Source organism: Bos javanicus, chromosome 10 (genome assembly GCF_032452875.1).
Source record: "Bos javanicus breed banteng chromosome 10, ARS-OSU_banteng_1.0, whole genome shotgun sequence".
Taxonomy (NCBI): domain Eukaryota; kingdom Metazoa; phylum Chordata; class Mammalia; order Artiodactyla; family Bovidae; genus Bos; species Bos javanicus.
The window spans coordinates 101,252,153-101,274,512 of record NC_083877.1 but is presented as its reverse complement, the minus strand read 5'-3'; the positions used below and the strand labels follow the sequence as shown (position 1 = coordinate 101,274,512).

The window sequence follows — 22,360 nt, the reverse complement described above, 5'->3', positions numbered from 1 at the left end:
TGAACACGTGACTCAGCTTCGCCAATCAGAGGCTGCAAGGGGCTTTGGCTGACACCGCTGGGAAAGACGGGTCTCCTTTCCTCTGGAATGACTGGCCTGCAGCTGTGATGCTCTCTGGCTGGGTGGCTTGTCTGGTGCTGCCTGGAGCCTTACACTGAGCCCACCCCGACCCGGGGCAGACCGTGCTAGTGGGCATCCCGGGTGGTCAACCACAGTCCTCTGAGTGGACTGAGTGATGCCCACTCAGACGGCTGGGTTCCCATTCTGGGCTGGTCTCATCGTGGCATCCGACTTTCCTGTGAGCCCAGGGCTGCTGCTGGGTTCAAATCTGTTAAGGGTTTCAGTGTCGTTAAAGCAGAAGGCAGGTTCCAAGAAGGCTTAAGCCTTACTTTTCTTACCAGTGGGAGGAACTGGTTAAATGAATTCAGTGGCTTTTCAACTTCATGTTTTTAAGCAGAATGCAAAACAAAGCAAAAGCAAACCACCCAGGTGACACCCTTTACAGAACCCAAAACGTAAGAGAGAAGGAGGCCATCTCTGCCGGGGAGGAGGGGGCAGGAGACCCCAGCCCTGCCCGCCCGGCCGCCTCCTGGTAGCCACAGTACTGTAGCCACAGTACCTCCCCCCACCCCACTTCTGATGTGAACATTGTCGGCCTCTGAGGAACACTCTGAAAAACGAGCATCTTAAAAGAATCTTTCAGAGTTAACAATCAACTGCACTCTAAGTTAAGGGATGAAGAGGCTGAAGACCACTGGAAAGGAGACCCACATAGGAATCCAGGAGGCTCTGGGTCGTCGCAGGAGAGCGTGGTTCCCACCCGTGAAGGGCGCTTGGACGAGAACGTGGCGACGTCCGCTGCGCTGACCCGGGCGGCTGGAGTCCTGGGGGTGTCCTGACCCTTTCTGGGCCTCCGCCCCTCTATGCCAGCTCACCTGCAGGGGCTCCTGCGAGTGGAATACTTGTGTGCTTTGCTAGGGGCCTGTGAGCTGTCTTTTCTGGGCGTTTGTGGGGACGGCTGAGGACAGGGCAGGCAGGGGCTGGTCCGTGAGTGGGGAGGATGAAGTGTCATGGGAAGCTGCCGGATAACGACCGTCAGTCGGCGTGTGGTGTCTGGGGAGCCTCATGGGCCTCAGTGACACACAGCAGGCCCTTCCAGCAACTCTGCCACACACCCAGAAAGCTGAGGCAGGGGTGACGGGTCACACTCCTGCTCTGGAAAGTTTCAGCTGAATCAGAGGCACCCTTTCCAACAGAGCACAGCTCACAACGTCAACCTTCCATTCAGAAGCGTTGATGCCACCATGAGAGTCTGCATTACCAGGAAGATCGCTTTGCATCTATCTATCTATATCCTTTTAATATGCGGAAGTTTAATAGCTTTTATTCCAAGGCATAGAAAAGGGAGTTAAGAAAATATACAATTTTTTTTCAAGTGAGAATGTCAACAGTGACCATTGAAAGGATAACCAACGTTCATGTCTGAAAGACTGACCTTTGCAGAGTTTTGTTGGGGGGCTGATAAAACATTAAGGGAAGTGAACACCCATTACAAACAAGGACATCCAACGTTTGGGGCTCAGGCCTTACATGTCAACTTCACAGAGCTTTCCTGCTCTCAGGAGGGAACCCACATGTTCCCATGTGTATCAGGTGCTTTGACATAAGGGATGTTCCAAATCCATGGTCGATCTGGGGGAAAAAAAATTACATGAATGTAACACTTATTTGAATATGATTACAGAAAATCCACTCACCTGATAGGATCAAATCACTCACGGGCCGCAGTAGACATATCACGAGAGTCCTTTTCTGAACTGAGCCCTTTTGGGTAGGAGCTTGCAGTAAAGGTTCATGTTAAGACACGGGAGCGTGAACCCCGGGGTAAATGCTGGCTTGCCACCAAGGTTCCCAAGTCCCTTCACCTCTGAACCTGTCTCCTTACCTGTGCCTAAGCCGTGGAGCCGGCAGTAGGATTAAATGAGACACTGTTGCTGTTTAGTCCCTCGGTCGTGTCCTGCTCTTTCACAACTCCATGGACTGTAGCCCACCAGGCTCCTCTGTCCATGGGATTTCCCAGGCAAGAATCCTGGAGAAGGTTGCCATTTCCTTCTACAGGGGATCTTCCCAACAGAGGAAACAAACCCACGTTCCTGCATTGGCAGGCGGATTCTTTACCACTGAGCCACCAGGGAAGCCCATTAAATGAGATAAACTGAAGAACTGTGCAAGATGCCGTGTTCCATCTGCATAGAGAGAACCTAAAAAGGAGGGTGGCTCTTGTTTTCTTCTTTTGAGAAGCTGGAGAAACCAGCAGTGACCACGGGGACAGTCAAGGCCACTTCTCTGCTCTCAGCTGGTCACGGTCACACAGAACCACGAGGCCCAGAGTCACATCCCCGAAACGGTTTTGTTCTGTAATTTAAGGCCAGTGATTGCTGAGCCATGACCATCTCTGTATAATGCCTGTAGACCCACATCGAGGGAAGCAACAGGCCTTGGAATGGTACTGATACAATGGAAAGAAGTGAAATGAAGTCGCTCAGTCGTGGCCGACTCTTAGCGACCCCATGGACTACAGCCCACCAGGCCCTCCGTCCATGGGATTTTCCAGGCAAGAGTACTGAGTGGGGTGCCATTGCCTTCTCCATTAACAGCGGCTAGGCATATTATCTTTACTGGGAGCTGGTATACTTGGTGACAGCCTTAGTGCCCTCGGACACGGCGTGCTTGTCCAGCTCCCCGAGCAGCAGCAGATGCACGGCAGTTTGGATCTCCCTGGATGTGATAGTCGAGCACTTGTTGTAATGCGCCAGGCGCGATGCCTCGCCAGCGATGCGCTCAAAAATGTCGTTGACGAAGGAGTTCATGATTCCCATGGCCTTGGACGAGATGCCGGTGTCTGGATGGACTTGCTTCAGCACCTTGTACACGTACACGGAGTAGCTCTCCTTGCGGCTGCGCTTGCGCTTCTTGCCGTCCTTCTTCTGGGCCTTGGTCACAGCTTTTTTAGAGCCCTTTTTAGGGGCAGGAACAGACTTAGCCGGTTCAGGCATGTCTATAATGACAACACCCAACAACACAACGGAAAGAAGACCCAGGTTCAAATCCTGCCTTCGTCTCTGTCTGCGGCCTGGGGAAGGCTTGCGGATCTTGGTCTCGGGTTCCCCGTCTGTGAAATGGGAGCTAATTACACTCGCAACCTCCCAGGATTACTGTGAAGTATGAATGCGAGAACGACTGGGAAGCTCATTCCCAGCATATTGTAGGTGCTCAATAAATGTGAACTTTTTCTTCCAAAGAACCAAAATAATGTGAAAGTGTAAGTTGCTCAGTTGTGTCTGACTCTTTGTGACCCCATGGACTGCAGCCCACCAGGCTTCTCTGTCCATGGAATCTCCAGGCAAGGTAGGGTGTAAACACACTGCAAGGATTAAAAATAAACTCCCCTACTACTGTTCTGGGAAACATGAGTGATGGAACAAGTCTGAAGGGCGGAGTGCTCACTCGGCAGGTCGGCTGGGATGGACCAGCCAGCCGCCCCAGGGGTTGGCGCTGGCTTCTTCTTGAGCAGACACAGATGGCAGCTGGGAGGCTGGCCTGCCTAACAATGACTGCCGCTCACACCGCCCAGCCTCGCCATTTGTCTTGAATAATCATAGACTGAACGTGCAAACAGCAGCTCCCAGCAGCAGGAGCAGCCAAAGAATGCCGAAGGTGGCAACACGTTATCAGAACCCTGTTCTCTAGCCTCTGGCCTCCGGATGGTTTGAAAGCAGGAAACCACACTTGCTGTTAATTTCCCTGAGAGGCAGGGGGCTAGCAGGGCTGGAGACCCGACTCTCTGGCTACTCACTGGCCACTCTCTTGCCCTAGAAACACCATCTTCTGCGTCTGCACGTCCCTGCACTTCCTCCTCTTTCCCTGCAAACTGCTCTGTGGGGTAACGGCAGCTGTGCTTCACCCTGGGCAGGACACACTCTGACCCTTGCTGTCTCCCCAGGGCAGGGTCTGTGACACACAGGCATCTCCTAGTGACTTAAAGGGCCACCACCGCACTTAGAGCACGCCCTCCAACAACCTGGGTTTGGAATGTGCGGGTCCACTTATGTGCAGATCTTTTTCTCAATAAACATGTACTACATGATCAGGGGTTGGTCAAATCTGGGGATGTGGAATGGGGGACATAGAGTGCTTGTCATGGGACTCGAGCATCTGAGGATTTTGTATCCGGGGGGTCCTGGAGCCACCCACTGTGGACACCAATGGGGACTGTATTCCTTTCCTTCAAGATAAGCCAGTAATGTCCAAGTGAGGACCTGGAAACCACCCGCCGGGAAAATCCCATGCTCTGTTTTATAAATAAACAAATGTCTGTATTTCTTGGGCAGGTCCTTTTCCATGCTGGCTGGAAGGCCCTCCACAACCTTGGGGGAAAGGGACACACAAAAAATGCCAGCACGGAGGGGTGCGGGGTTGTGAAGTCAGCATTGCCACTCACTGGCTGGGATGAAGGCCTGTTTCAGGCGAGCCTCCTCGCCTGCCCCACGAGAGCGCGTGCCTTGTGACAGTCGTGTGTGTATATGGAATGCTTGTTAGTGTTGGTTAGGTGCTGTGCTCTGCCAGGCGGGCTTCCCAGTTGGCCGGGAGGTAAACAATCTGCCTACCAATAAAGGAGATGTGGGTTCAATCCCAGGGTCAGGAAGATGCCCTGGAGAAGGGAATGGCAACCCACCCCAGTATTCTGCCTGGGAAATCCCATGGACTGAGGAACCTGGTAGGCTACAGTCCACGGGGTCGCAAGACAGTCTGACACGACTGAGCAACTAAACACCACCACCATGCTAGACAAAGCCGAGGGCCTCTCCAGGTTACAGTCCAGAGGGGAGGCAGACCAGGGAACGCCCTGCCACTGGGACGCTGACCCTCACCTGTCTGGGCTGACTGGGAACTGCTGGCACGTTTTTCTGGGACCCACCGCTGGAGGGCTCGTCTCAGTAGGTCTGGGCCAGGCCTGGCAAGGTGCCCCTTTGTCAGGGCAGTGCCCAAGGCCCAAAGCTAAGCACACATGTAGCCCAGGCGGCTAAGCCGAAGGCCATCATCACATGGGTCTTCCCTACCACCAATATGTTTATTCAGGAGAACTGGGAGGTCGGGGGGCAGGAAGGAGGGAACAGAACGGAAAAACAAGAGAAAGGAAAAAAGACAAAGGCACAGCCCAAAGCCAGAAGGGGAATGAGGGCATCAGGTCACGTCCTGGGTTAGGGTCTGTCCTGCACGAGTCTCAGGCTCTTTGTCAGTTCATCAGGGTCGGGGAGAGAACGACCGTCCACTCCCTGCTGTAACTGCATCGGACATTTTAAGTGCCAGAAACAGTGGCTAACAGCAACTGGATGCCAATTCTGAGCTGGACACTGGGTTAGATGCTTTCAAGACCTCATCTCAGTCACTTTTCAGCAGTGAGCTGTGCGCTCTCATTTTCTCATTTTGCAAATGGAAACACTAAGGCCTAGAGAAGGCAAACTACCAGCCAAGGTCACGCGATAAGCTGTCAGGCTGGCGCATAAACACCAGGACGTAAAGCAGTGTTTTCCATCTGTGAGCTGGAGGTGGGGAGGAGTCGTCACGGATTCCTTGAAATTCTGACAGAACCTCTTGCTAGTAAAAAACAAATATGGTGAATTTACAACAACATACTTAGAGGACTCAGAAAAATACACATGGCTTGGAAGGAAGGGAACAAGAAGGCCTTTGGAAGCTGTCCATGTGACCAGAGAGAGGAAGCCAGCTGTGTGAGGCAGGAGGGGCTTTGTCAGACGAGCCCAGATAACCTGAGAAAGGGGCCCTCGGAAGGGCAGGCTTGGCTCAGCATGGAAGCCAGAGTGAGTGAGGCTGGGAGGCGGCTGGGACTCAGCCAGCCTTGGTCAGGGAAGGAAGGGCCCACCAGGCAAGGCCAGCCCCACTGGGGAATCCGAGGTTTTGCAGTATCAATGGGATGACGTCACTGATACTGTCCAATCAAAACTCAAACTTGTCCTGTTCACATCTAGCATTTGCTCAAAGACTGTGGACTATACCCGGCTACCCTACAGGTAGGGTAGGATCTGCCCCGTCCTGATTGTATTACTTCTCCCCCTGCGTGAACCTGGTGAAGCGTGAACTCGCCTCAAAGCCAGACTTCCCAGGGCTGAGAGAATCGCTCTGGGGCTGGAGGGGCCGAGTCAGAGCAGGCGCGGAGGTGGGGCCGCCCACCCCGGCCAGCCTCCCTCCAGAACACTGGGAACCCGTGCCAAGACGCCGCCGACTTCCTCTGCGAAAAAGACCTGGTCTCTGACCTTAAAGTCCTCGCCTAGTGCAGCAGTTTTCAGAGGGTGACTTGGGGACCTACCTTTCAAGGGGTGGGGGTACACCTGTAAAGTCAAAACGAGGGCCATCCTAACATTAAGTCATCACCGGTCACTGCGCCTGGGTGTACAGAGGCTGCCCGACGTGGGTGGCAGCAAGGAGCAGCGGTGAGAACCCAGCTGTGAGCCCAGACAGCAAACGCGTCTGCAAAGCGGGGAACAAGGCCATCTTCCAAACCAACCTGAGTTGGTGGATAGTCACTTTAGATATTTTTAAATATATCAATGGGCTTATTATTATTTTATTTTTTTTTGTGAGCAAGGCCCGTAGCTTTATTTTCAACAGGGGCTTTTATACCGTAAGTTACACATAGAGGATAATGCTGCTGCTAAGTCGCTTCAGTCGTGTCCAACTCTGTGAGACCCCATAGATGGTAGCCCACCAGGCTCTGCCCTCCCTGGGATTCTCCAGGCAAGAACACTGGAGTGGGTTGCCATTTCCTTCTCCTATTATTTTAAAATAAGTCAATAAGTACTTTAAAATTTATTGGCTTTAATTTCTTTATGACAAATATCAACAGCTATAGAAACCCATGTAAAGGAAAGCTGTCTGTGGTCCTTGATTAGTAAGGGCACAGGGGGTTCTGAGACCCAGAGGCTTGAGAGCCGTGTTTCCGGGGCCACGAACCTGTGCTCCCAGAGCAGCTCCCCAGCCAGGCTCCTGCCAAGAGCCCACCCACGGCTCTCCCCGAGCGCCATTGTCTCTGCGCTGGCACTCACACCCGAGTGTCTGTGTCCCCTGGGTCTCACCTCTGTCTCCGTACAGTTCTGGAGGTAGGTCGTATGGCACAGGGAAGGAGGCTGTGGGCTCCTGGCTGCTCCCAGAGAAGAATTTCTGTTTCACTTTGAAACTGTCCAGGCCCTGCAGACACACAGAATCTATAATGCATCTCATTTTCTGGAAGAAGTTCCCAAAGATGCAATTATATTTTTATGATGCTCACAACAGAATTCAGAGCTATTTTTGTGATTGTTTCAGAGCTTCTTCTGATATCGGTTAGGTCAAATATACCTACGACACTGCAAATCACTCTTTCCTAAAAATGAGATGTCCAAGTTTCGGAAAATAAATTATAGTAAAGCTTGCAAAAGTTTAATAAAAGTATATAAAGATATATGAGAAAACAAAATTTGGGGGCTGTTATAGCCCATTCTGGAGAAGGCAATGGCACCCCACTCCAGGACTCCTGCCTGGAAAATCCCATGGATGGAGGAGCCTAGTAGGCTGCCGTCCATGGGGTCGCTGAGGGTCGGACACGACTGAGCGACTTCCCTTTCACTTTTCACTTTCATGCAATGGCGAAGGAAATGGCAACCCACTCCAGTGTTCTTGCCTGGAGAATCCCAAGGACCGGGGAGCCTGGTGGGCTGCCATCGGTGGGGCTGCACAGAGTTAGACACGACTGAAGCGACTTAGCAGCAGCAGCAGCAGAGCCCATCTCTACCGACCTCTGTGTACAGCAGCAGGGAGTATGTAGAAGATACTGTCAAACACTTCGAATACTTTCAGTATTGCTGTAGTAATGGCCTGCTCACTCTGGTGAAATATAAAAGTTGCTTTCATGTATAATGAAAGTGTCCAAGATAACAGGATAGGAATGTAACAGTGAGAACTCAACAAGACCCACCAAATGAAGGCTGAGTCTAAGAACTCCAGAAGAGGCTCGTACTAACTTCGGATCCTCATCAGGATGCAAGGCCAGGTGCCGAACCCGGCTGATGTTCACACTGCTCCTGCCTCCTGACACGGGGCCTGCCCGGCACGTGGGCACTCTGGAGGTCAGCTGGGCGCTCCCCACACCACTGACCATCCCCCGACCCCCTCCCGGATGACCCCAGCACAGTGTTTCTGCCTCATTCCTCTGGCCACCTGTTCACACTCATGTTGTTCCTTCTCATCCTAGATGCCCACAGATCAAACGGGGCTCTGTCTCCAGAACCCACACAAAGTGCTAGCCCTACAGTTCCTGTCTTGGTGAGCACACAACTTAGACTTGGGTAGAAGAGGCTGCTCCTTCCTGGGCACAGGGGAGGGAATGGTAAGCATCAGTGCTGTGTGGACCTGGCCTTCGGGCAACCCGGGCTGAGTCTGTGCGGGTAGTAAGGGCTGTGAGTGGCTCAGGCTGCACTCATTCACCCCACTCATGAATCCTTGAGCCCCTCTTCTGTGTCAGCCTGTACTCAACGTACAGGAGTTGCCACAACTGTCAATCCCTGTTCTCACGGGATGTACAGTCTAGTGGGGAGACGTTAAACAAACACATTTATAGAAGTCAAATAACTAATTACAATTTGTGACAGGTGCTGTGAATAACAACAGAGGAGTCCTAGAAAATAGGAGGCCTGTTTTAGATTTGTCGGGGACGGGTGCTCAGCGGAAGTCCCCCTAAGAAGGTGACATTTTAATCAAGCTTTGAAAGTGAATTGCATTTGGTCAGGTGAGGGTGGGTCCAGGAGGAGGCCACAGGGTCCCCAGTGGCCCAGAGGCGGCCGGGAACTTGCGAGAGGAACTAAACGAGGTGGCCGTGGGGGACGCCGGGCCACGTGTCCACCAGGCCTCCACCTCCTCATCGTGAGATGGAGCTCAGTCACGTTTGACTCTGCCACGCTCCTCGGCCACGGGATTTCCCAGGCAAGACTACTGGGGTGTGTTTCCATGCTCTCCTCCAGGGCATCTTCCCCACCAGGGACTGAAACTGCATCTCCTGCACTGACAGGTAGATTCTTTACCATTTGCAACTCCCGGGACGCCCCAATCTTCCGGATGTTATTGCATTAATACGTCTCACTTCAACACCCAGCACAAGCCTTGACGCGTAGTTGAAGGTCAAGAAATGTTGAGCTGCAAAAATGGGGTTAAAGGACCTTCCCCGCTCACTTTCTGGGCATCTGCACGGAAGCCAACGCAGCAACGTGCACGGAAGCGCCGCAGGCGGGAGGGGACGTGCAGGGAGGCAGGGGTGACGCCCTGCCCCAGATGCGGGTGAGTAAAGCTGCAAAAGGCAACACGTGAGATACAGGCAGAGTCTGCGCAGAAAAGGAAGAAAGGACCTTGTACCAGTGGTCACTTAAGAAAAGCGCCACAGAAAATATTTTTGCTGGACCTTGAAAAGTTGATATAATTCTGATCAACGAAGAGCTAGCAGGGAGCACCATCAGGGGAGGCCAGCCTGAGGGAAGGCCCTGCAGGGGACGGTGAGGGAGGCGAGGCGGGGGGGCGCTGGGGACGCTGGGGAGGGAACACGGCGGCAGGCTGCAGAGGGCTGCGAAGGGGGAGCGCTGTGGACACCTGCAGCTTCTCCCTGTTGAATCGGGCCGTCTCCTCTGGCCTGAGTCAGGGATGCGGGGAAGAGACCACCCTTCTCTGGGGAGCTCCTCTCGCTACAGGAACCACTGACTGAAACTGCCCAACCTGTTCAGGAACGACAGTCACGCCTTGCATGAGTTATCTTATTAAGGGGTCCCGGCAAGGAACGCAGAACAAGCTACCCAAACTGGAAGCATTTTGGAAAGGCCAAAACGGGAGAAGAGACTCCAGCCCAAGCGTCTAGCAGCCTCCCAGAATCCTCTGTGCTGGAATCCATCTCGGCTGAGCAATGCTTGTGCCGCCAGGAAGGACCCTGAGTCAGTGACCGGCCAGAGACAACCTGGAAACTAGCGCAGTCACCACAAAGGCTGGGACGGTGGGCCACGCGGCACAGCGGTCCTTCTGGGCTCCCTCTCCCGCCTGCTCTGCACCCGGGCGCCCCTTCTCAATAAGGTCTCTTGCTTGGTCAGCATGTGTCTCCTCGGACAATTCATTTCTGAGTGTTAGACGAGAGCCCTCCTCGGGGCTATGGAAGGCAACAACTTGCAACAGTTCGGCCAGGCGTGAGCCCCAGCTGCAGACCGAGCTCCACGTCCTGCAAATAGAGCTGGGCGGTAGAAGACAGGAGCCCCGATGACACCGCCCAGACCTCTGGGTTCAGCCCCGCCTGAAGCAAGTTCCAGCTGGTTATCCTTCACTTACAGCCCGGGGTGTCGCAGGACCCTGGTGAGAGTGGCCTTTACTGTGATGTACAGTGAGGAGTTGCAGAAGGTTTTCTGAGCAAGTAAGTTCCACTATAAAGGCGGACATGGCAACCCACTCCAGTAGCTTTGCCTGGGAAATCCCATGGACAGAGAAGCCTGACGGGCTACAGTACACGGGGTCACAAAGAGTCAGATACGACTTAGCAACTGAATAACAAGGCAGGATGAGCCAAATTCTGGAAACCCTGGCCCTTGACCTCCTAAAAAAAAAAAAAAACAGGCCTGAGGTTGGGAAGTGATGCCTATTAATGATTATCAAAAACTTTATCGAGTTTCAGGCAAAAAATGACTTCCCTCTTGTTTAGCTCCTGGCTTACTTGCGTTACTTCTCAAATGTGCATGGTGACGGATGATCAATCTCTACAGCTCAGACCCAGATCGCAAGCCCCCCTGTGCCATTCTGTGGTGGCTGATTCACACGCCAGGAGCTTTGAGCCGATCATGCCTGACAGGAAGCAATGTGCTTTTCCCTAGACTGCCATTTCTGACCCCAATTCTAGGGCATCATATATTTACATTTTAAAGAGTGCCACTCTCCCCTTCAATCTGGATGTCAAATAATTCGAGGGTGTCTTCTAATTATCATCATTTATATATCATAGTGGTACCAGTTGGCATTTTACAGAACAGAGGACGGCACCCTCCCAGGCACGGGTCATGTTGAAGACAGCTATTATGACAATACAGTGATAATACGCCGGGTGAGAGGGTGGACATGAACCACGCATGAGAAATTACTGGCTTTTCCCTCCACCAGTTCGGGGAGGGAAAGAGCTGGTTCTCACTGTGACGGATTAGGCTTAGCAGCTTAGCTCAATCACAGAGAACAAGCAGGCTCACGTTTCAGTTTGAGATGTAATTTATGTTTTTAGTTGCATCTAACCGAGTAGCATCCTCAAGCAGTAAAACCCTAGGCAAACGTTCCTGGGTGAACACTAGCGCAGATGAACCTTCCGGAAGGAGCGCCTTTCATCACAGATGCGCTGATTGGCAAGGAAGCGAGTTACAGGAAGGTGGCTCTCTCGCTTTTCCTGAAGCATATTGTCTTCAATGCCTCCAGCTGGGGGCTTTGGAAAAGCTTTGTGGAGGAGTGTACCCCTTGCAGGGCCAAGAGGGATGGGCTCTTGAGAAGCGAGGGGCTGACTGTGAGAGTGTGGAGGATGTTCTGGAAGGGGAAAAAGTAACACTGCGCCATCATGGGTGTGACATCAAGATTTCGGTTCTCCTAAAGCTCAGTCTCCGCCCTCCACTGAACGGCTTTGTCTACATGCTGGTTTATGAACTATGACCTGGGCCCAGCACTTGCTAAGTACCTGGGGCTGCTGTAAACACTTCACACGTAACCACTCTTCATTCTCAAATGATCGCCCCCGTCACGGCAGAGAAGAAGGAAGCCCAAAGAAATGAGCAGGCTGAGTCTCACGGCTCATGTGGGGCTGCAGCCCGCCTCTGTCACTCTGGCCCCTACAGACCCCAAGTCCCTGAGCCTTCATACCCTGTGCTCGGGGAGGGCCCCTTCTCGGTCCTTGGAATCTCTCCAATTCTGTGCTGTCTCTCTGAGCCACTTCTAACTGAGCACGAAGCAGGCCCGGGGGCTCACAGCTAGGAGACGGCCATCGCTGCCACAGCCCGCCGCACTGGGGGCCGACAGGCACTGGAGCGTGGGGGGGCCGGGGTGGGGCAGAAAGCAGGGGCTGGCGGTGGGAGGCACGCTGCTCCCATTCACTGTGTGCTGCCCCTGAGAACCTGGGACGCTGCCTCCTGGACCTCGGACGCCTTCAAGGCAGAGAGACGCAGACCCTGACGGGGGGCAGAAACCACTTCAGGAGGAGGTGGGAGCCGAGGTGGGGGGGATGGGATGGGTCCCAGGCAGCAGAGACCAGGAGCAGCAGGGGAAGTGGAGGCTGTGCCCGGCAGAGGGACAGGACGCGGGGACTGCCCGTGGACCGCTGAGCGGCGGGCGAGGCCGGGACGTGGTCCTGTCAGTTGAGCAGAAGAACACGAGGGGTTACAAAGAAACATCACCTGAAACCTGGTGCTCAGCTGTGGCCTCCCGGGGAACTCTGAGAGCCCGAGCCACGCGCTGGGCTCCGGGCAGGTTGGCAGAGGTGGTGCAGGGAGAGCGAGGGGACGGTTAAGGTGGGGGCGCTTGTAAATTCTGTTAGTTCTTCCAGCCAGAGCCATGCTTGGCAACAGAAATAAAAAACGTTTAACCAGAACGGAGAAGAGAGAAAGTAAAGGCGTGAAGACTGAAAGCTGGTGGCGTCGGTTTGCAGCGCTTTTGCTTCTGATCACAGGAAAGAGAACCCACCGCCTCAGGAGCAAGTGAGCCTGGGGCTGAGCCGGCTCTCAGCCCTGGGACAAAGGCAGGGATGCTCAGGACATCGGGCCACCGTTCTGAGATGGTTTCTGCGTTATTCCCAGAGGTGGGGTGAGTTCTGGACAGAGCACTGCGCAGCCTAGTCAGTGCCTATGTTCGTGCTCAGTAAACACCAAAATGCACAGGTTCACAGAGGGAAAACTTGTATCTCCCTGAAACACTCGCAGACGCCTGACAGTTGAGAACACAGCTACTGCTCTTTGAAATCACGAGGTGATCTTTCCTATATTGAGATTTTTCTGAACCTAGATGAATCCGTCTAACCTAAAAGTTAAATACGCCTCAATTAAAGGTGTGGAGTCCTGCCCCAAGGCCACAGGTGCAACGCCTTACACGACGGCCACAAAAGCAGAGACTGGGACCAAGGTTGCCCCTGAAGCCGACTGAGCTCCTGTGTAACCACGGCCAAAAGCTCCTCTGATATCACCAGCAGGCCTCCTGACCCCGTGTTAGGCGGAAATGCTCACCCCGGTAGTCACCGTATAGGGACCTAACCAATCACCTAATGGTCATCTGCCAGCAGGAATTTTCTGTCTTGAGGCATAAGAGTTGGCTGCTAAGCCACAAAAAACGCCCACTCTGCCTGGCCTGTCAGGAGGCGGCGGCCCACTGCACTTGCAGTGCCCGCTTTCTCTCTGCTCTTCGTTCTTAATAAACTCACTCCCTTCTGAAATGCTCTGCGTCTGGAAATCCTTTCCCAACCTGCATCCAGACTGCCACGACAAAAGGGACAACTCAAAAAACATTATGAAAGTGGAAGGGTGAAGTCAGACTGTAAAGGAATAAGGTCTTCACTGAACAAACATTTGTCAAGCACCTACTGTGAGCAACAGCCAAGGGGAGCACAGTCAAATGTGCCCTGACATTAATCCCCAAAGGTCTTGAAAGTGTTCCCGATCAAAAAGAAAGCTGCTGACTCCACGCTCTATGACAAGTTAGGTTAACCTCAAAACGATGTGTTTACTGAGTCACACATTTAAAAGCCACAGAATGGACTTCCCTGTGGTCCAGCTGTTAAAGACTCCACACTCCCAGTGCAGGGGGCCCTGGTTTGATCCCTGGTCAGGGAACAAAATCCCACATGCCATAACTAAAGATCCCGCATACTGCAGCTAAGGCCTGGTACAGCCAGAGGGAAAAAAAAAAGGCAGAAAAAATGGGAACACATCAGTATTTGGCTACCGGGAACTTGTCGGCTTTCAGATCAATCCCAGAACTTTCCAATGGCATCATTATCATGAATGGGAAGTGCAGGCTCTCCACTGCTGCAGTCTGTAGGGCACGCAGTGTCTGCCCACACGCTTCCGGAACAACCGGCCCCTAAGACGGCCAAGGAAAGGAGAGCCGCCGGCTTCCCGCAGGTGGCACCTGCTGTGCTTGAGGCTGAGCCCATGCTGAGCACAAAACCTGACCACGTGCAATGCTGGCCTCAAGTCCGAGTTCAGGAACGCAGATGTCGGGATGGTCCGCTGATGAAGGACAGAAGTGGCGATTCTGGCTGCTGATAACTCAGAAAAGCGGGTGTTTCACACATGGAGTTCTGCCCAGGGGCCACAAAGGAGGGCTGATCTCCAGAAACTGGGTCTGGATGATGTCCAGTCACAAGAGCGACTCGAGAACTGGGTGTTATGTAAGTCTCTGGCAAACATGTAGCGAAACATATCAAAAGGCTTATCCTGACAGCACTGAAGGGAGAAACCCAAAGACAGGAATCACACCGGGCCTCAGACTGCACCACTCCCAGCAGCCATTCAGGACAATGGCCAACACAGAACGGTTAAGACACTGAATGAATACATAGGGACTGTTATTTTAAGTAAGGCAACAGACTCCCACGACAGTGAGCATGAGGCTGTGTGCACATGCGTTGGCTTCAACAGACGCTACAGGCGAGCTACCCCATGCTGCAAACGGTTCCTGACGAGATCCTTGAGCATCTACTATGACCAACCTTGACAGCCTATTAAAAAGCAGAGACATCACTTTGCTGACAAAGGTCCATCTAGTCGAAGCTATGTTTATCCAGTAGTCACGTATGGATGTGAGAGCTGGACCATAAGGAAGGCTGAGCGCCGAAGAATTGATGCTTTTGAACTGTGGTGTTGGAGGAGACTCTTGAGAGTCCCTTGGACTGCAAGGAGATCCAACCAGTCCATTCTGAAGGAGATCAGTCCTGAATATTCACTGGAAGGACTGATGCTGAAGCTGAAGCTCCAATACTTTGGCCACCTGGTGAGAAGAGTCTACTTATTGGAAAAGACCGTGATGCTGGGAAAGATTGAAGGCAGGAGGAGAAGGGGCGACAGAGGATGAGATGGTTGGATGGCATCACCGACTTGATGGAGGTAAGTCTGAGCAAGCTCTGGGAGATAGTGAAGGATGGGGAAGCCTGGTGTGCTGCAGCCCATGGGGTCGCAAAGAGTCGGACACGACTGAGCAACTGAGCACCGCCACCACCACCCAACACCCCTTCAATTAAATCCACATCGCCCACATCGTCACTGGTCTGCGTAACTGTCCTCCTCACACAAAGGGGTGAGGGTGCTGCAGGAACCTCATGGGAGCGACACCAACAGACAGACTTCAGGGAGAGCCCCCGTGTGCCAGGCCCTCCTGTGAGAGCAGCTCCCAGCCCTGCTGAGGAGACGCCTGAGTCAACAATGACAACACAGGGCGCCCGGGACAAACCCCGGTTTTCGAGGCCGTGGGGCGCAGAGGAGCAGCACCTGCAGTGGAGACGAGAGAGACGGGGGTTGGGGGAGGCGGGGAGCCTCAGGGGCCGTCCGTAATATGGATTAAGGCTCCCGAGAAGGGGGGCGCGGGATACCGGGGAACCAGCAAACATCACCCGCATGTCTCTAGGGCGTCTCCATGAGATTCCTGTTTGCATCAGTGGGCTGAGTAAAGACGACCCCCAACACTGTGTGGGCCCAACCCCATCAGTGGGGAGCCCGGAATGTTAAGAAAGAGGCCAAGGCACGGCTGCCTGGCTGGGACAGTGGCACAGGCCTCCTGAGAGAAGACCCCGCTTTTTCTGCCTTCTTGGAGGCGGCGGGAGGTGCTTGCAGAGCCGACCGTGCGGGAGGCCACCCCAGGCAGCGAGTCCAGGGACGAGCCGGGTGCACTCAGAGCGGGGAGGGCCTCTCCTTCACAAGCTAAGTCTCACTCTGGGCTCCTGCAGCCTCCACAAGATGACTGATGACCTGGCAGAGATCTCCGGTGCCCTCAAAGTCAAATCCATAAATGTTAATTCTCTGAGGGCCACACAGAGGTCTCCTGCTTTCTCAGAAGCTCCGCAGAACAGTACGTGACACGGACGAGGTACAGCGGCTGAAGGACAACGTCTCCTGTGCTGCAAAAACCCTTTAGCTGCTTCCTCTGGATAAAACACATCACCTCACTCACGGGTAAAACTCCCTGGCAGTCAGCTCCTACCTCTTGGGTGGCTTCCTAGCTCACACCAAACCCCCTTCTCTGCAAGCAGGCCCCTACTGGGGGCCGGGGCTGGGAAGGAGAGGCGTGGAGGGCAGACCCAAGCTTGGGCAGTGACTAGAAATGCAGAACGGCCCCCAACGGAGCCGAGAAGGTCCGCGATGGAGCTGCAGCAGGGGCGGCAGCCCACAGAGCCCGTCATCGGGGGCTGGCCAGCCCGGCCCTCCACACCTCCACTGTCCTTCCCATCCCGTAATCCCACCACACTCCCCCTTCTGTGGGCCTAAGGCAGCTCAAGCTGGTTTCTGAAAAATGCACCTAAAAGACCTTGGATATGCACTGAGACCTCTGGGCTCTGCTCACTCGGGCCCAGCGCTCTCCTCACGCGTCTCACAGCCAGCTTATGCCTGGGACGTCTCTCAGCCCTCCTCATGCATCTCAGCGGCCAGTCTATGCCTGGGACGTCTCTCAGCCCTCCTCATGCATCTCACAGCCAGCCTATGCCTGGGACGTCTCTCAACACTCCTCACGCGTCTCTCAGCCCTCCTCACGTGTCCCACAGCCAGCCTATGCCCGGGGCGTCTCTCAAGCCTCCTCATGTGTCTCAGCGGCCAGCTTATGCCCGGGGCTTCTCTCACACAAGGCATCTGTTTCACTGCGACAACATCCTTGATCAGCTTGACCGTCAGGCCCTTGGGAGGCGAGGTCAGATACCCAGTCAGTGATGACTCGCTGAAGGACATGGCCATCTGCCCAGATGGGAAGAAGCCTGATGACGAGACGGCGGTGGTGTGTGGGTTCCTGAGTGTGTGCAGGAGGCCTGCCGTGAAGCGTGGGATCTGCACGTGGAAACATGACAAGGAACTGCTTACTCGAGAGCCCGCTGCCTCAGGAAGTCAGCTCCACAGCCCCCCTGCCGGAGGCCTCAATCTTGACCCTGGGGGCACAGTGTAGGATGGGGGAGTCCATCTTTCAATATTCTTGCCCGATGGTCTTTATACACGACTACATCCTTATTTCAGCTAGAATGGTGGTATACCTCTACAGTGGTGTGTTAGTTGCTCTGTTGTGTCCTACTCTTTGCAACCCCATGGACTGTGGCCCACCAGGCTCCTCTGTCTGGGCAAGAATGCTGGAGTGGGTTGCCATGCCCTCCTCCAGGGGATCTTCTCGACCCAGGGATCAAACTAGCATCTCTCATGTCTCCTGCATTGGCAGGCAGGTTCTTTACCATCTGAGCGAAGAGTCTAGTCTACAGTCATTCTGGGGATTCTAAACGATTATGGCCATTCTTTCTCTAATGTACACATAGAAGCAACATAGGAGGTAAAAATTAGTCGCTTAGAGGGGTTGAGAGCTTCTGGAAGTGCAGCATACTTCTTTCCTGTTTTCATTTTTGTGATGAGGGATCACGTCGGAACAGTTAGAAAGGACTGGAAGTTTGCAGATGCTGACAACAAAAGCCAATGAGTGACACAGAATTTACTCCACGACTTAAGCTATTACTGGAAGATAATTCTAGCCTGAGTTCAGAGCTATAGCCACTATGGTCACAGCACCTGAGTATTAGTTCCCTAGTGCTGAGGACTCACTACCTCCTGGTGACACAGCTGAGCGATCCCAGGAGGGTCGGGGGGACGGAGCATTGGGGGCTGCTGGATCCGCCGAGCTGGGGGGGCCTGTGGAAGTCGCCTCCTCGTCTGCGACCCCCTCTGTGACGGGGCTGCCCCAGGACAGCCTGTGAGACGGCTCTGTGAGAAATCCCCCGAGACTGAGAGAAGGCGCTCTCAGCCCACCTCAAGACGATGCCCTCACGTCGCGGGGCCTGGAGGGAAGTCTCAGGACCAGCTCACAGCACTCCCCTGGCTGAGTCTCCTGGTGCAGGCTGAGTGGAGTGCCAAGGGCCAGCATCACGGGTGTGCTTACCAGCAACTCAACTACAGTGAGTGGCAAGAAAAGAACAAGGACACTGAGAGAAAGACACGGCTTCCCGCGTGGTGCCCTCCTGGGGGCTTCCCAGTGAGTGTGACAGCAGGTCCTCCGTGACCCTGGGGCCCCGTCTCCAGCAGACGCTGTGTGCCCCCCTGCCTCCAGGCTGGTGCTCAGGCCAGTTCCTCCATAGCCTGCCTTTCCTGTTCCTCTCCACTTACCGAGAATCCTCAGGATCCTTCATTGCCCCTCCTCAAGACGTCCTGCTCCTAAAGGTGGTCTGCGGTCACCCCACCCCAGAACAAATCTCACACTTGGTTGACTCCTCCCTTTGCTGATCTTGTAGTAACCTTCACATTCTGGTTCACAATCTTTATTTAAAGACTGTTATTAACTTTACCCAAAGCAAGATCTTCCATCACCTACTGGATATACTCCTTGAGAGCAGTGATCATACAGCACCCAAAGGAGTGATCGGGGAAACAAATTCACAGCTGTTTGACCTCCTGACCTTGGGCAGGTCACGGAGACTAAAGAAGAGAACCCGCGTGCATGCACGCCGAGTCACTTCAGTCGTGTCCGACTCCGTGCGACCCATGGACTATAAGCCCACCAGGCGCCCCTGTCCATGGGAGTCTCTAGGCAAGAACGCTGGAGTGGGTTGCCGGGCCCTCCTCCAGGGACTCTTCCCAACCCAGGGATCAAACCGGCATCTCTTATGTCTCCTGTGTTGGCAGGTGGTTTCTTCACCACTAGCGCCACCTGGGAAGCCCAGAGATGGGAGTACGTACCCCCCTCCCTCTCACTCACGCCGGTCAGGCAGCCGCGTGGACTTACAAATGCTGACGGCAGAAAGAGGACGCCGAGCTCGTAGGAGCGGATCATCAGCTGGGTGCCGCTCTTCTCCAGCGCGCCCCAGGCGGCCTTGGACAGGTTGGCGCTGCGGGGACAAGAACAGAGCGGGACTCAGTGAGGCGTCTCGGCGTGGGTCCAACGCCCCCAGCGGCGAGAGCAGTGGTCAGCGCCCAGAGCCCCATTCACATCCATTCAGTTTCTGGCACGGTCCTGCGTTTGGGGAAAAGTGAAAGTGAAGTGAAAGTGAAGTCATTCAGTTGTGTCCGACTCTTTGTGACCCCATGGACTGTAGCCTACCAAGCTCCTCCATCCATGGGGTTTTCCAGGAATGTAAATCCTGCTGTGTTCTTCAAGGTTTATCCAACTGCCCGAAAAGCTTCACTCTCATCTGCGTTTTCCCTTGAGGGAGGGCTATTAAAATAATTATCCTTCCTTAGAAAGATTCCCCGCTTCTTCCTATGAAAAATGCTTCCTGTTCACGCCCTAGCCAGGATGTGGGATGTTGTACATAAAAGCTGCACTTAAGAAAAAACTAAGTCAAGGATGTGGAAATCAACACCACAATGAGCAACCCATACCTGGCAATGCGTGGGTGCTAAGTCACTTCAGTCGTGTTCGGCTCAGTGTGGTCCCGTGGGCTGTAGCCCCGCCAGACTCCTCTGTCCGAGGGATTCTCCTGGCAAGAACTCTGGAGTGGGTTGCCACTTCCTTCTCCAGGGGACCTTCCAGACCCAGGGACTGAACCTGTGTCTCTTATGTCTCCTGCATTTGCAGGAAGGTTCTTTACCACTAGCACCACCTGGGAAGCCCCCATTACACCTGAGAAGCTCTGTCAATGGCTATGGTCAAAAAGACTACAAATAACAAATTAACGTTGGTGAGGATGTGAGGAAAAGGGAACCGTGGTGCAGTGCTGGTGGGAATGTAAACTGACGCCGTCACTACGGACACAGTGTGGAGGCTCCTCAAAACACTAGAAACAGAACTGCCACAGGCCCAGCAATCCCAGCCCTGGGTTTATGTTCTAAGGAGAAAAACAAGCAGTGATTCGAAAAGATACATGTGCCCCGTGTTCACAGTAGCATTATTTATGATAGTCAAGATACGGAAGCAACCAAGCGCCCACTGCAGATGAACAGATAAAGACGTGGTGTGTTATGCAAATACACCGTGGAATGCTACTCAGTAGTGAAAAAGTGAAAATTTGTTGACATGTGCACCAACATGGATGGACACAGAGAGTAGTATGCTTGTGAAGTCAGACACAGAAAAATACTGTATGTTACGACCGTATGTAGGAATCTAAAAATAAGAAACAACTACACATGCTGAAACATAAACAGACTCACAGATACAGAGAACAAACCAGAGGGCATGGTGGGGAGGGACGAGGCGGGGCAAGACTGGGGACGGGGCTGAAGACACGCCCCCTGCCCGCACAGAGTGAACAGGCTGCAGGGAATCACACATGGGCGTCGTAGAGTCCACCTGCCAATGCAGGAGACTCCAGTTTGACCCCTTGTCTGAGATGATCTCCTGGAGGAGGAAATGGCAACCCGCTCCAGTATTCTTGCCTGGAGAATCCCATGGACAAAGGAGCCTGGTGGAATCTTTCTAGACCTGGGGACGAACTCATGTCTCCTGCATTGGAAGGCAGATTCTTAACCATTGGACTACCAGGGAGGTCCTAGAGACATTATCTTATGAAAAACTATAGATCGAGTATAATCTATAAAAATACCTGAAAATAGTATGATGACTCAACTATACTTAAAAAAAAACTATGTCAGTATCACTTTATAGAGTAAGATGACACTGATAAACATATTCCCTTTCCTGCTAATTTTACTTTCAGTGAAAAGAAACCAGCATCCTGTTTTATGTAGATTAAGAGCTGTGGACACACGGCTGGAATCGAGGTGGAAGGAAGGAGGCTGGGACCTGACCAGAGGGGAGGTGCCAAGGCAAGCAAGTCGCCAGGAGTGGAGATGAAAAGGCTCTGAAGCATCTTTGGAAACTCTTGCAGCAAGTAGGGCCAGAACCTCTCATCCAAAAATTGATTACTCGCAGGAAACATTTTTTCAATTAGGTTCACCCAAACTCTATTTCATTTTTAGAATGGAGAGAAAACCTCAGCTATTCAGACCCTTAAAGCCTGACTTCATTGGGTAACAGAATATTTAAAGATTCATTTGCTGGGGCATCAACTATTCTCCTGAACTGCGGGCCGGAACTGCTGCTGTGGGAATCCGAGTCAAGGAGAGACAGGCAGCAGCAAGGTGAACAGAACCGTTTCTAGTCAGGGTGCTAAGGGAACACACAGGAGAAGCACCGAGACCAGAGCTGAGGGAGCTCTTAACGCAAGTAAACCACAGCGTCAGAACACAGAAGTGTACTCGCAGACCTCCCGCCCTCCTGAACGGACCAGGGGACTTGCTTTGATGCGCAGGAGCCACAGTCATGAGCATCACCATCTGTGATGTGTCACGAAAACGTTAAAAGGAGAGGAAGCGGGAAGCTGACAATACAGTGATATTATGACTCTAGGAAAAAAATATGGCTCCTTAGAAGTCCAAGATGACAGCATGCTTTTATTTCTCTTGCTTGTTAGTAATGTGAAGTGACCTCCAGGGCAGAGACACAGGTTTTAATGGCAAAACCAACCAGTGTGAGGTGGAAGCCGTCTTCCTGTGAATTTTTTCCCAGCTTCCTAGATTATCACCGCCTGGTAACTCTCTCCATGTGGCAGCACAGCACCGCAGGTTAAATGCACTTTCTGGAAGGCTAATTTCCACTCTTCCCTCACTAGTCTCATTTTCCTCAACATCCCAAGATCTGAGGGCTTATTCCAAGATAAACATCAATGGAGACCATGAGGACACCTCTTCAGATGGTCTCTTCCAGCCCTGCTTTGTACTTGGCTTCTAAGAGAATTCTAAGCACCTAGAACCTTAAAGTCTATCCTGAATAATGAGACTAAAAAGTCTCTTCCAGGCTGTCTAGGTGATAAACTTTTATTCCTTGAAACAGCATCCTTAATAATTCTTTACACTCCGAATACACTTTGGATCACTGGTACCCAGGACAGCCACAGCCAGGACACGGGGTGTACATGTGCAGACTCTGACCTGCCTGTGTGTGGACGGTGAGGGTGGGTGCCTGCCAGTGTCTGGCAGAGGCACAGTGGCACCATAAGCCTCCTGACGACAAGCTCTTTTGTTCTTGAAACGCCAAAGCAGTTTTAGCTTCCAATCTTCTCCAGCCAGGACTCACGTCCACAGCCTGTCCT

The 22,360-nt window shown here is 53.1% G+C and overlaps 1 protein-coding gene across 5 annotated transcripts in view; it reads right to left on the bottom strand.

Moving 5' to 3' along the window:
- Positions 1 to 1,339: 1,339 nt before the first annotated feature.
- The window catches only part of TDP1 (tyrosyl-DNA phosphodiesterase 1), a 73,011-nt gene continuing 51,990 nt past the window's right edge, over positions 1,340 to 22,360 (bottom strand). For 4 of the 5 annotated variants that reach the window (XM_061429671.1, XM_061429673.1, XM_061429670.1 and 1 more), the window contains 3 exons: positions 19,054 to 19,156; positions 7,155 to 7,266; positions 1,340 to 1,692 (listed from right to left, as the gene is read on the bottom strand). In XM_061429671.1, coding sequence (XP_061285655.1) covers positions 1,650 to 1,692; positions 7,155 to 7,266; positions 19,054 to 19,156 — 258 coding nt within the window. In that variant the 3' untranslated portion in view covers positions 1,340 to 1,649. Of the gene's footprint in view, positions 1,693 to 7,154; positions 7,267 to 19,053; positions 19,157 to 22,360 lie in introns of those variants that run through there. The other variant, XM_061429675.1, reaches the window with a different exon arrangement.